Raw genomic sequence first — 12,815 nt, 5'->3', positions numbered from 1 at the left:
TACAGGACTGAGCTTCCAGCATATATATAGCTTTACCTTTTATGACGTCTAACCATGATTGTGCTCATTTGTCAGGTACAGATGAAGTTTTTAGTTGAGCAAATGCGGAGACCAGATTTCATGGATGCTCTACAGGGCTTTCTGTCTCCTCTAAATCCTGCTCATCAACTAGGAAATCTCAGGTAACATTCCTTATTGGAAGTTTTATTCATATGCTTAAACCAGTATCCTTTCTGGAGAAAATCTGGAGAAAAGTTAAAATGTCCATTATAATTAGAATGTACAGTTATATATATGCTTCCCTCTCCTATTATCCTACCCTGCAAAATAACAGTTGTTCAGTTTTCTTAAGTTCAGAACTGCATTTAGTCAGAATGAGTTTTTATTACTTTAATAGTAGAGTTTAAAACTTTCTCTGGCCAGAATTTCTGGTTTCATACAATACAGAAATGAACTGTGGTATTTGGGGGCACCTGGCTTATGAATTTCAGCCCCATATCAGGCTCTGTGTTGACAGCTCAGAGCCTGGAGCCTGCTTTGGATTCAGTGTCTCCCTCTCTCTCTGCCCCTCCCCCACTCTTTCTTTCTCTCTGAAAAATAAACATTAAAAAAATAATAAAAGAAATGTCATATATGTAAAACTATCATGTCCCTATATTGAAAATTCATATGCTGTTATATAAGACATTTTTAAATATAATATTTTTCTTTATACTCCTCTTAGAAATGAATTCATAAATGGAAGTGAGGAGAAGGTTTTATGTTTTTATAACACTTCAAAAACTATACTGTGTATTTTAAAATAAATTTGAGAGTAAAAAGAATTAAAAATGTAAGGTACCTGGTAAAGTTTTTAACTGTTTTAAAGGCTTGAAGAGTGTCGAATTATGTCCTCTGCAAAAAGGCCACTGTGGTTGAATTGGGAGAACCCAGACATCATGTCAGAGTTACTCTTTCAGAACAATGAGATCATCTTTAAAAATGGGGATGGTAAGAAGAGTATTAATGAACTTATGATGCATGAATTTAGCTATCTTTTTATACACAGGATATTTATGAACCATGAAGATTATTGAAAGCCATTTAAGGAATATGCATGTGGTTAAAATACATAATATTAAACAGATGCCTTAACCTTTAGAACATGTATATATAATTATTAAAAAGAAAAGAAATACTAAATTGAGAATCAAAAGGCATGAAATAACTTTCTATTTGCTTAGCTGTGAGTATCCATTCATTCCATAAATATCTGATGTGCTAGGCCATCAAATTGTAAAAATAAAACAGAATCTCTGCCCTCTTAATGTTTACAGTCTTGCAGGGAGAAGAGAGATATTAAAGAAAAGTGTAGTCTGCTAAGAAATCATATAAAAGAAGGTCCTAACGTACTTGGAAAACAGGCTGCTTGTGGGAGTAATGGAAGGATTTTTTATGGGTTTCCTTTGAGAATGACATTTCAGCACTGGATTCTATTAACCCCAATATTTTAATGTAAACAAATTCAAATTTAAGGATTCAGAAAAAAAGTACTTTAAATACTTTAGTTTAAAACTTCTGTGAAATACATACTAGCTTATATTGTTATACAGATGGGTTTATGCAGATACTTTAGAAGTGGGTTAAAGAATCAAAATACTGCTTCCTTATAATTGACAAGTAAATATAGCTGCATTTATTTTCTGTTTGAAAGCAGCATAACATGACATCCAAATTTGCATTTATAGCATTAAGTGATGGTATACCTATTATCTGAATTGCAGATTTACGGCAAGATATGCTAACACTGCAGATCATTCGCATTATGGAAAATATTTGGCAAAATCAAGGTCTTGATCTTCGGTATGTAATGAGTAAGGCAACATGTGTGTTAAAAGTTATCCTGAGAAAGTAAACTTAGTAAATATCAGTTACAAAGCATAAAGGGACATATATCTGTAAGGAAACATATGGAGTAGTAATTAACACTTGGTGATTGCTTCGTGTGTCTTCCTCTTCCTTGCCGTAGAGTAGCTCAGAGATTCAGGTAAGTAAGAAGAGCTCTCTCTGTCTAATAAGCCGGTAAAGACTCTGCAGCTGCGTCTGGAGTGTTACTGTTTAGGACATGACAATAGAAGATGCAAAAGCCCCGTATTTTCATTCAGAAGTTAAAAGGTTTAAAAAAGTTTCTTTCATAATAAAAACTTTCTAATTTTAAAACGTTATAAAGCCTCTAATCTTGAATCCATTTAACAGCAAAGTTTATGAAAAGAACTAAAAGAACTCATCTTAAAGCTTTTGCCATCCGGGGAGCCTCCGACTCTTGGTTTCGGCTCAGGTCATGGTCTCACAGTTTCGTGAGATCGGACTCCATGCTGACAGTGTGGAGCCTGCTTGGGATGCTCCATCTCCCTCTCTCCCTACCCTTCCCCAGCTCCCACAGAGTCTTTGTCTCTCGCAGGAGAAATAAATAAACTTAAAAACAAGAAAGCTTTTGCCAGTCTGTTGGTTTCTGCCCAACCTTCTCCAGTTAGCAGTATCATCTCTTTTCTGTCATGCTTCATCTTGTCCTTGTCATTTATTTTTTCATGGTGTTTCCTTCTCTTTCTCATCTCTTTGCAAATCTAGAGTCATTCCAGGAAAGGCCACTCTCTCCAAAAGAAAAATGTCTGCTCAAGTGGGCATAGGAGCCGCAACAGCAGAGTACATTAGGGCTTTGTTTTTATGCCTTTAAAAGATGGAGGGTAGCTACTATATAAAAATGTATCAGTGACATGTAGTAGAACCTTCTTATTGCAGAAGAAAAACAGACACATAAGGAATTTGCTGAAGTACAAAATTGAGTCATCATCTTCAAATTTTTAATTCCTGATTCTTTACTTAATCCCTTCTACTTTCTAAAAACAATTAATGTTATGGGAATCAAGTTTCCTCTTTTGCTGTAATTTTCTGTATCTGAGAGACACACATGCCATTACTACCACTGCTCCCAGGGAGAGCAAAAGAGAGAATGCAAAACTAGACAGAGTAGAGAATTTAACTATAACTCTGGTAATTACAATATTTAATTGTAAATTAATGACTGTGCTAAAAAAGCACCTAAAGTTAAGCTAGATCATTAGAAAGTAAGTTGGATCTTCCAAAAGTTTTTAAGTTTTAAAATATTTTCTAGGGGCACCTGGGTGGCTTAGTCACTTAAGAGTCCACCTTTGGCTCAGGGCATAATCTTGCAGTTCATGAGTTCAAGCCCCGCATCGCACTCTGTGCTGACAGGTCAGAGCTTGGAGCCTGCTTTGGATTCTGTGTCTCCTTCTCTCTCTCTCTCTTTCTGACCCTTCCCTGCTCCTGCTCTCCCTCTGTTCTCAAAAATAAATATTAAAATTTTTTTTTCTAAATTTCTTTAACTCAAGTAATTTGAGTAAAAATTTTTAAAGTTTAATTTTAAATAAAATATAAATTTAAGCAAAGTCATAGTTTTTGTTCTTGACAAAACTTGGATTCTCTTTTTTTTTTTATTCATAACAAGCCTTATAGAACTATATGACTCTTTAAACTACGAGTATGTTCAACAGTAATAAAATTAAAATGTAAAGAGAGAATGAGCAGAGTGCAACCTTAAGAAATCCCTATATTTACCAGAGCAGGTAGAAAGCAGCTTCCGGAAAAGAAATGGTCAAAGGGATAGGTCGACCAGAGTTTGTAATTCACAGAATCCAAAAGTGGGGAGAGAGTCACAGTTTGTTGTATCAGGTGCTTGAGGGGATGTATGAGCATAATAAGGACTATGAAAAAGTCCTTGTATTTGATGATTCATGGCTAACTGTAAGAAGAATTGGGTCAGTAGAGTAGTAGGTATAGAAGTTATGCTACATGGAACAGAGAAAATGAAAATAAGTGTGGACTGTAATCTTTTAGGAACTTAAGTTTAAAAAAAAGACGGAAGATTTGCCAGTAGTGTATGAGAACAACAGAGCAGGAAAAACATACCTTTCGGCACTTATGTGCCAAATGGTGTTTTTTTCATTGTCTCTTTAACTCCTCCTCTATCTCCCTTGACTATATGTCCTTTTTAATACCATGTGATGAAGGGAGGAATCCATACAGCATTTCTGCTGTGTATCCAAGTATGGTTTTATCAAGAAAAAGCATTTGTGGGTTATTTGAGTTGTAAGTTGAACTAGCTGCTTTTTTTTTCATGAAACACCATTTTTACTTGAAGAATAACTAATAAGTTTTGGTTATTGAGACTTGGGTATTTGGCAGACATTTTCTTGAAAATGAACTGATACGAGTCTATCTCTTCAAGGTGAACAATACTTTGACAGTATTTGTTGTCAAAGATCAAATTTGAGCTCTCAAGCAAAAAAACCCAGAATTTTGAAAAACGTCTGCGTACCACCATAAACAGAACAGCTTCCTCAAAGTAAAGACTTTACTGATTAGATCAGTGGTATTATTAACAGTTGTGGGTTTTTTAGTTGGTATAATGAAAAGTATCAGCATTTGAAAGATCTTCATAACTCGGTGAACTAGTATCTTCCAAGTGACCAAAGCAACATGTAATAAAGTCACATATGGGTAAAAGTTCCATTCAGAGCCAAGATAGACAAATGGATTTTAATGTAACTGAATGTGAAGAGTTTAATAAGATGGTTTCATCTTCCATACCGCAACTTGAGAAACAACTTCTTGTCAAGTTTTAGAATAGTATCAAAGAAAAATATCTACAGTTACCTGAAAAAGCTATTACAATACTCCTCTTTTTTCTACCTACATAATGGTACAAGGCCATATGCTTCCATTAAAACACTGCATTAGACTGAATACAGAAGAATATTTGAGCATCCAGCCCAGTGCTGTGGAACCAGACCTTAAAGGACTTTGAAGATATGGGAATATATCACTACTCTTATAAGAATTTTTTAATATAATGTTCTTTCATCACAGATAGTATTTGTATTACTGCAGAATAGTTTGTTATTTTTAGATGAATTACTACTTTTTTTATTTTCTCTCTTTAATTTCTAACATCAGTAGATATAACCCACGTAAATAAAAACTCTTTTGGATCTAAAAATTTGGTAATTTTTAAGAGTACAAAGGAGTCCTGTGACCAAATATTTGAGAACTCTGCCTTAAAGTGTTATTTAGATGTCAGATTTAGATTTAAACAAATTGAAATTCACCCATATTTTTAAAGCCTGCGTGGCTCAGTGGGTTGAGCCTCCGACTCCGGCTAAGGTCATGATCTCATGGTCTATGAGTTCGAGCCCCATGTTGGGCTCTGTGCTGACAACTCGGAGCCTGGAGCCTGCCTCAGATTCTGTGTCTCCCCCTCTCTCTGCCCTTCCCATAATCATGCTCTGTCTCTCCCTGTCTCTCAATGATAAATAAATGTTAAAAAGAAAAATTTTAAGTCATAAATATTTATACAATTTTAATTGCCACAGCAATTTTCTTAATTCTTTTCTCTTACATAATTAAATGCTTTCTCATTTGAAGGTTATAACAAATGATGGCAGATAATTTTGAGGATTTTTCTAGGAATGTCTGTCATGTAATAAAAAAATTAAAATTAAAGGAGTGAAGATCATGACAAATTTGCAAAAAAGAATATTCCTGTATTAACCTACTAAAATATTTGCTATTTTAAAATGCCATCATTGGGGCACCTGGGTGGCTCAGTCAGTTGAGCGTCTGGCTTCGGCTCAGATCATGATCTCACGGTTCATGGGTTTGAGCCCTGCATTGGGCTCTGTGCTGACAGCTCAGAGCCTGGAGCCTGCTTCTGATTCTGTGTCTCCCTCTCTCTCTGACCCTCCCCTGCTTGTGCTATCTCTCTCTGTCTCTCAAAAATAAATAAAAAACAAAAAAATATAAAATAAAAAATAAAATACCATCATTTAATTGCAAATGTCTTGATCCTTTTTCAGAATGTTACCTTATGGTTGTCTGTCAATCGGTGACTGTGTGGGACTTATTGAGGTGGTGAGAAATTCTCACACTATTATGCAGATTCAGTGCAAAGGTGGCCTGAAAGGCGCACTGCAGTTCAACAGCCACACACTACACCAGTGGCTCAAAGACAAGAACAAAGGAGAGATGTGAGTTCATTATTCTTGTCTTCTTGTGTTCATCTAATTTTCTGTTAGACAAGGCTTTTAATTGTGGTATACGTTTCTCTGAGACCAAAGAAGACATTTGTACTTACTTTGGAAAAAACTATGCTCAGCTTTTGAAATATTTGAGATTTTGTGTTTGAATGATCAGAATTGAATTTTGGTGAAATCCCACATACCCAACATTATACATCCAGTTTTAGGTGTCTAAAATGTGTTTTTCTTATTGCTTATTCTTTTTTTTTAAAAAAAAAACCATCATTGAACATTTCAAAATATACTTCAAGGTCATTGTTGAAATGCTTAGAAAAAATATTTTTTCATGTCATATTGAGTATTTTTTCACTATAGTAAGAATTCCACGTTAGTCAGAGGATACCTAGAAATGTCTGTCTTAAATCTTAGGACATAATTACTTCCTCTTCTTAATGTCAGTGATTGGTTTCATTCTTCACTAGAGACTCTAACCGTCCTTTCCCAGTTCGGACTGCTTTACTCTAGGTTCCCACACTGCTGAAAAAGTCTCTGTTTCTTCTTTGTAGATATGACGCAGCCATTGACCTGTTCACACGCTCGTGTGCAGGATATTGTGTCGCTACCTTCATACTGGGAATTGGAGATCGTCACAATAGTAACATCATGGTTAAAGATGATGGACAAGTAATAGCTTTCTCTTTTTAAAATGTTTTAGCATTCTTAAATTTATTAATTGGGGACACTGTATTCTGCATTTGTCAAGCTATAATATAATTCTTTATCTTTGAAAGCTATTTCATATAGATTTTGGACACTTTTTGGATCATAAGAAGAAAAAATTTGGTTATAAGCGGGAGCGTGTGCCATTTGTTTTGACACAAGATTTCTTAATAGTGATTAGTAAAGGAGCCCAAGAATGCACAAAGACAAGAGAATTTGAAAGGTAAGTTCAAGAAACCAAAAGTGCAAAGTACAGAATTCTCGCTGCTCTATCAAAAATAAGTGATACTTTTCAGGCAACTTAATGTTAACATTTTGGCATAACTGAATATTTTAGTGTGTTTATTTATTGTGTAATGCTATGAAAAATGGAGGGAGGGAACAATGTATTAATTAAGGCCTGAAATGATTTATTTAGTTAATTAAGGCCTAAGAAAGTGGTTCTTAAACTTTTTAATATATTAAAAGTTTTTATTTACTGCTGTTTAAATGATTGGACTACACCTTCTCTATACTGACAAATAATGTATATGGCTTAAGACCACAATTTTTAGCCATACAATTTGAGGAAATCAGTCAACCATAATTGCCATGTATATTCATAATTTTTCTTACCACCTTCTGGTATATCATCATTCTATCTCAGACCTTAAAGTACTTTTAAATTCCAAAATCTCATTTTATCTGTAACTCTATCCTGTCCCTAGCCTAGACCCTAAAGGTATGAACTAGTTCATACATTTAATAAATCCTTGGTAAACTGCTAATCTGCCAGGCATCATTCTAGGTGCTGGTGATAACGCAGTAAACAAATCCTTATAAAGTCACAGAGTTTACATTCTAGTGTGGGGTAAAGAGGTAGAAAGTGTTGGTAAAGGGAGTGGGAAGAGAAATGCTGTTTTTAATAGGTTTGCCCAAGAAGGCCTCTCTAATGACGTGACGTTTGAGCAGAGGCCTGGAGGTCTTAACCCCATTTGCTCCGTACTGATGAATTGTTCTTGTTACTTGTAGGTTTCAGGAGATGTGTTACAAGGCTTATCTAGCTATTCGGCAGCATGCCAATCTCTTCATAAATCTTTTCTCAATGATGCTTGGCTCTGGAATGCCAGAACTGCAGTCTTTTGATGATATTGCATACATTCGAAAGACCCTAGCTTTAGATAAAACTGAACAAGAGGCTTTGGAATATTTCATGAAACAAATGAATGATGCACATCATGGTGGCTGGACAACAAAAATGGATTGGATCTTCCACACAATTAAGCAGCATGCTTTGAACTGAAATGATAACTGAGAAACCAAAAGCTCATTATCTGGATTCTATACTGCACTGTTAATAACTGTCAACAGGCAAAGACTGATTGCATAGGAATTGCACAATCCATGAACAGCATTAGAATTTACACAAGAACAGAAATAAAATACTATATAATTTAAATAATGTAAACGCAAACAGGGTTTGAGAGCACTAAACTAGTTCATTTCAAAATTAAGCTTTAGAATAATGCGCAGTTTCATGTTATGCCTTAAGTCCAAAAAGGTAAACTTTGAAGATTGTTTGTATCTTTTTTTAAAAAAGAAAAGAAAACAAAAAATCCCCAAAATATATAGAAATGACGGAGAAGGAAAAAGAATGATGTTCTTTTTTTGTCTTGCAAATGTTCTATGTTTTGAAATTGTGGACACAACAAAGTCTATCATTGCATTAGGTTCAAGGAAACTGAAGTTTGATGTTAAATTGCATTAATTAAGATTAGAAAATAATGAAGATTTCTTATTTTTCCATTGCTGTTCAATTTATAGTTTGAAGTGGGTTTTTTGACTCCTTGTTTAATGAAGAAAACTGCTTGGGGTGGAAGGCACTCTTGAGATTTCACCAGAGACTTTTCCTTTTTAATAAATCAAACCTTTTGACGATTTGGGTCTTATCTACAAAGTTTTGGAAGCAGCCACAAATGAGACCTGTTATAAGGTGGTGTTTTTGGGTGTTTTTTTTTCCTGAACAGTATTTACAAGAATCTGACTCTTATTTCCCAGGGAAATTCTGGGCTCCCACAAAGTACAATAATCATCATGGAGAAAGAAGGGGCAGGAAGCGCTCCTGCCCCAGGATTGTACAGTATTCACCTTAGGTTGATTTTTTTTCTCCTTTTGCAATTGAATTGAATACATTTTTCATGCATGTTTCCAGAAAATAGAAGTGAGTATTAATGTTATTAAAAAGATTATTTTTTTTATTAAAGGCTATTTATATTATAGAAACTATCATTAATATATATTCTTTATTTACATGATCTGTCCCATAGTCATGCATTGTTTTGCACCCCAAATTTTTTATTGTCCGTAGCAGCATGGTCAGCTTTTCTCTCGGGCTGTGGGTGAGGCTCAGGCACTGTTCCATTTATACCAATGACTAGTGTGTAACTACATAAGAAAACAGATTAAAGGTCGTCATCTTTCCTTTTATTTCTGTTTTCATATGAATCCCCCATTTTCCACCTTCTTTTATAATTAGTTGAAAATGCCTCAATCATGAAACTAGTTACCAAAATTGACACAATATAGCGTTATCTTCCTGATTGCTTCAGCCCTTCTCCCGAGGTATGCTTATGAATAATACTTTATAATATGGGGGAATAGAAACCATGAACTTTTTACCTTCTTAGGCTAGTTATGCAATATCTCAATAATAAAAGTAGGACCTTAAACCATTTTAAGATCATGTCCCATTTCCAAGCAGTTAGGGCTCACTCTCCAACTTTGTTAAATTGCATTTGAGTACAGGATAACATTCTTAAATACTTTGGAAAACGTTAACCCAAGATGTAGGGGCTAATGCTAATCATCACTCTAGAATCTGTTATTTTACTCAGTATTTGAAATGAATGATTAATGCCCTAGGAAATAGCTTTAGCAAATGTCCAGGGGCCACACCAGAAAAAGTGCAATAATTTACTGACAGTTGTCTAGAGTAGGTGCATTATTGGAAAATGTAACTTCATGAAAAGTGCACATTATATACTCTAGCAGAACAGCATCACTTTTACGATAATTCACTTATAAAATCAGTTACCTATAGTAGAAGTCTTGAATAGTGAGCAAGGGACTCTAATACAAATACTCTTAATATCTGGCTGTTTTAGAACCCTTAAAGGGCCTAATTATTGGAGTTTTAGGTACTTCACTAAAGCATGTACATAATATTGCCAACAAGAAAAATACATTTGAAGATTAGGGGAACTTACTCCTGTAAACTGTCTTGGTATAGTTAAGAATTTAAACTCCCATTTTAAACAGGAGGCCAAATAGATTCTTTTGCAGATAGAGATTTCATAACTTACTGAGGCTTCTTCAACATTTTGTGCCTTTTACTTACATTCACTTAACACATGCTAACATCCCAGTCTTTTCTATGTCAGGGATTAATTACAGAAAACTCAGTGAAATGGCACCAATCTGGAACTCTGATGGTAGAAACTGGAGATATAACGGAGAACCTTGTTTTACTCGAGTGCCAAAAAAGCTTTGAGCTTCCTTGCACAAAATGTATATAATTTGTGCATCTCTCACATGAGCCCAGATAGTCCCCTTCCCCTGGGGCCTCTCCACCATCAAAACACAAGCCACGCAGCTTATTTCATCATTTACATTTATTTTCAATAGTTATTACAACCAAGTTAATTCTGCTTGAAGAAGTGAGACAAATTTTACTAAGAATGGAATTAAGATTCTATAGTGATTTCACTAAAAACAAAGTAAATTTTACACAAATCCAAGCGGAGTTTAAGCAAACAACTTTCAAAATAAGAAGAAAAGGTCAGGTAGTGCTCAGAAGACAAAGAACCAAAAACTGAATCGAATACTACATGGGTGACTAGGATGTCCAGTCAGTGGCAAGCCGTTTCCGGGTACGGCAGTGTCTGGTCACCCGCGCCCCCCCGCCCCATGAATTGGTTAGTTCCTGTGGCCGACCATCCTTGTCACTGAATATGGTATAATTGTTGACTCAACAGTCTTATTTGGTCACTTGAGAAATATTTCCTTCAATGACTTTTGGAGGGGGAAAAAAAAAGCAGGTTTAAAGAACCTAAAGGAAATAAAACCTAATTTTAAACATATTCTAGTAAGATATAAGCTGAAAATCATGTTTTAACTTTTTATCATACTCTCAGCTATACAGAATCATTTATTTTGAAGATTTTTAGACTGCTGTTAATTTGAAATCTGTTAATCATATTGTAGAATTTGGTTTTTAAAAAAGATGTTTCTAATTGGATTTTTTTAAAGAAGAATGGAATTTGGTCACTATTTTCTGATAGAACCTAAACTTTTTGTGGTTCTTAGTGTCCTCTGTAAAACTCAGTGTCAAAGTAATCAACTTTGAGGTTTTCCCTTCTAATCTGCTTTATATTACAAGCCCTTTAGGAAATGGGAACCTGGTGAATATTACAATGAATTGTAAAATATTTTAATGTGTAATTTTTTTCAACTGTGAAACTATGACTATTGGTTTTTTGATGAAAACAGCTGCTGATAAAGTATTTTGTGTAAAGTGTAGTTCTTATTAATCAGGAAAATAATCAATGACTTGATTAGAATGTATATACCCTCTTGGATTTTATTTTAAATGGATTGGTGATTTTCACATACGTAAAATACAGTCCATCTGTATTCTTTTTCCATCGAAAATTGAGTGATCTAGCATCATAAAAAAGTTATGAGCAGCCTATCTATTTTAAAAGAACCGTGGAAATTTCACAGCACATAAACTTGGATTTGTTAATGATTTTATAAATCCATTTAATTCGTATTCTGACCAATAACCCTTGCTAAAGTCAGCAGGTTAACCTTTTCTGAATGTTTTGACTTCCTTTTGTTTCTGTTTCTACACAAACTGCAGACCTGGGCTGGACCCACGCACTCAGAATCCACCTTAGAAATCGATTTTGATGTCCAAGACATCACTAAAATATTTCAGTTTAAACAGACCCTGTGCGGTGTTAATGGATTGTGGTGCTTCTACTATCTAAAAACAACTTTCATACTTCAGATGTTTTTGAGAAGAGGAGAATGTGGAAGGAGGGGGCAGAGCAAGGGGGAGTCTGTTTGAATGAATTACATTCTTCATGCCCATCCTGCTCTGATGGGGCGCCTCTAAGGGAAGCCTTAGATAGGGCCTTCGAAAGACAAGGCAGAAAGCTGTGAGTATACTGTGCTTACCACGAGGGAAATAACTCTTCATCAAGGATGAGATTGTGAGGGCTGAAATATAAAGCTAAGCATGGACAGGATCCTCAGATAACAATTCTTGGTGAAGAGAAATACAGCTGGGCTGTTTTTTAAAATATAAACACAAACCATTTTTACTTTTTAATTATTACATTAAAATTATAAATGTATCTTACGTGCCATGTCCTGGAAAGCCTTTTTTCTTTTCTTTACAAAGTTGTTTTCACTTTCTGAAAAGATTACGGGGTTTAGCTCAAGGTAACTATTATGGTCCTGATAAAATTGGATTGGTAACTCTACCTCAGGAGGTTAATAAGAAAAAAAAATTAAATGTGTCATAATTCAGTACTTCAGGCTCTGATGTTACAGAAATTTCCAGAGCACTGTAGTTTATAAAAAGTCAGAGTTGGCATGCCTTGTTTTAATGGCATTGGAGACATTAAGAAAAAATTTTGGTTAAAATTTAATCATCACTGCAGCCATGGAAAAGGCTACAGCACCAGAAGGTTTATGGTACTAGGTTCTTGAATTTGGCATTCGAAATTATCTGTTTTCTGTTTTCTTTATTATTAGTGAAATTGGTGTATTTATATCTGCACAGATTTCTATTTGCATACACACTGCTCACTAGCCCTAGTCAAGAGGCATCTTCCATAAAAGGTGTAAACATCAGGTTCTAAAGCTCAGAAGTGTTTAGAATTTATTAGGAGTTTCCCAAGTAGTGATGTTAGTTTTTAAATAAGCTTATTTCATCCAAGTATTCCACTTGATTAAGATTTCACACTTTATTTT

General features: G+C 34.7%; 1 protein-coding gene across 2 annotated transcripts in view; it reads left to right on the top strand.

The window, feature by feature from the left end:
• The window catches only part of PIK3CA (phosphatidylinositol-4,5-bisphosphate 3-kinase catalytic subunit alpha), a 71,626-nt gene extending 60,230 nt beyond the window's left edge, over positions 1-11,396 (top strand). For both annotated transcript variants that reach the window (XM_029939844.1, XM_029939845.1), the window contains exons 15-21: positions 76-182; positions 869-990; positions 1,764-1,842; positions 5,913-6,083; positions 6,641-6,758; positions 6,866-7,017; positions 7,806-11,396. In XM_029939844.1, the coding sequence (XP_029795704.1) occupies positions 76-182; positions 869-990; positions 1,764-1,842; positions 5,913-6,083; positions 6,641-6,758; positions 6,866-7,017; positions 7,806-8,076 (1,020 nt within the window). In that variant the 3' untranslated portion in view covers positions 8,077-11,396. The remainder of the gene's footprint in view (positions 1-75; positions 183-868; positions 991-1,763; positions 1,843-5,912; positions 6,084-6,640; positions 6,759-6,865; positions 7,018-7,805) is intronic.
• Positions 11,397-12,815: the final 1,419 nt, after the last annotated feature.

Source organism: Suricata suricatta, chromosome 5 (assembly GCF_006229205.1).
Source record: "Suricata suricatta isolate VVHF042 chromosome 5, meerkat_22Aug2017_6uvM2_HiC, whole genome shotgun sequence".
Taxonomy (NCBI): domain Eukaryota; kingdom Metazoa; phylum Chordata; class Mammalia; order Carnivora; family Herpestidae; genus Suricata; species Suricata suricatta.
The sequence above is the reverse complement of the archived record's forward strand: the minus strand, read 5'-3'. Positions and strand labels throughout refer to the sequence as shown.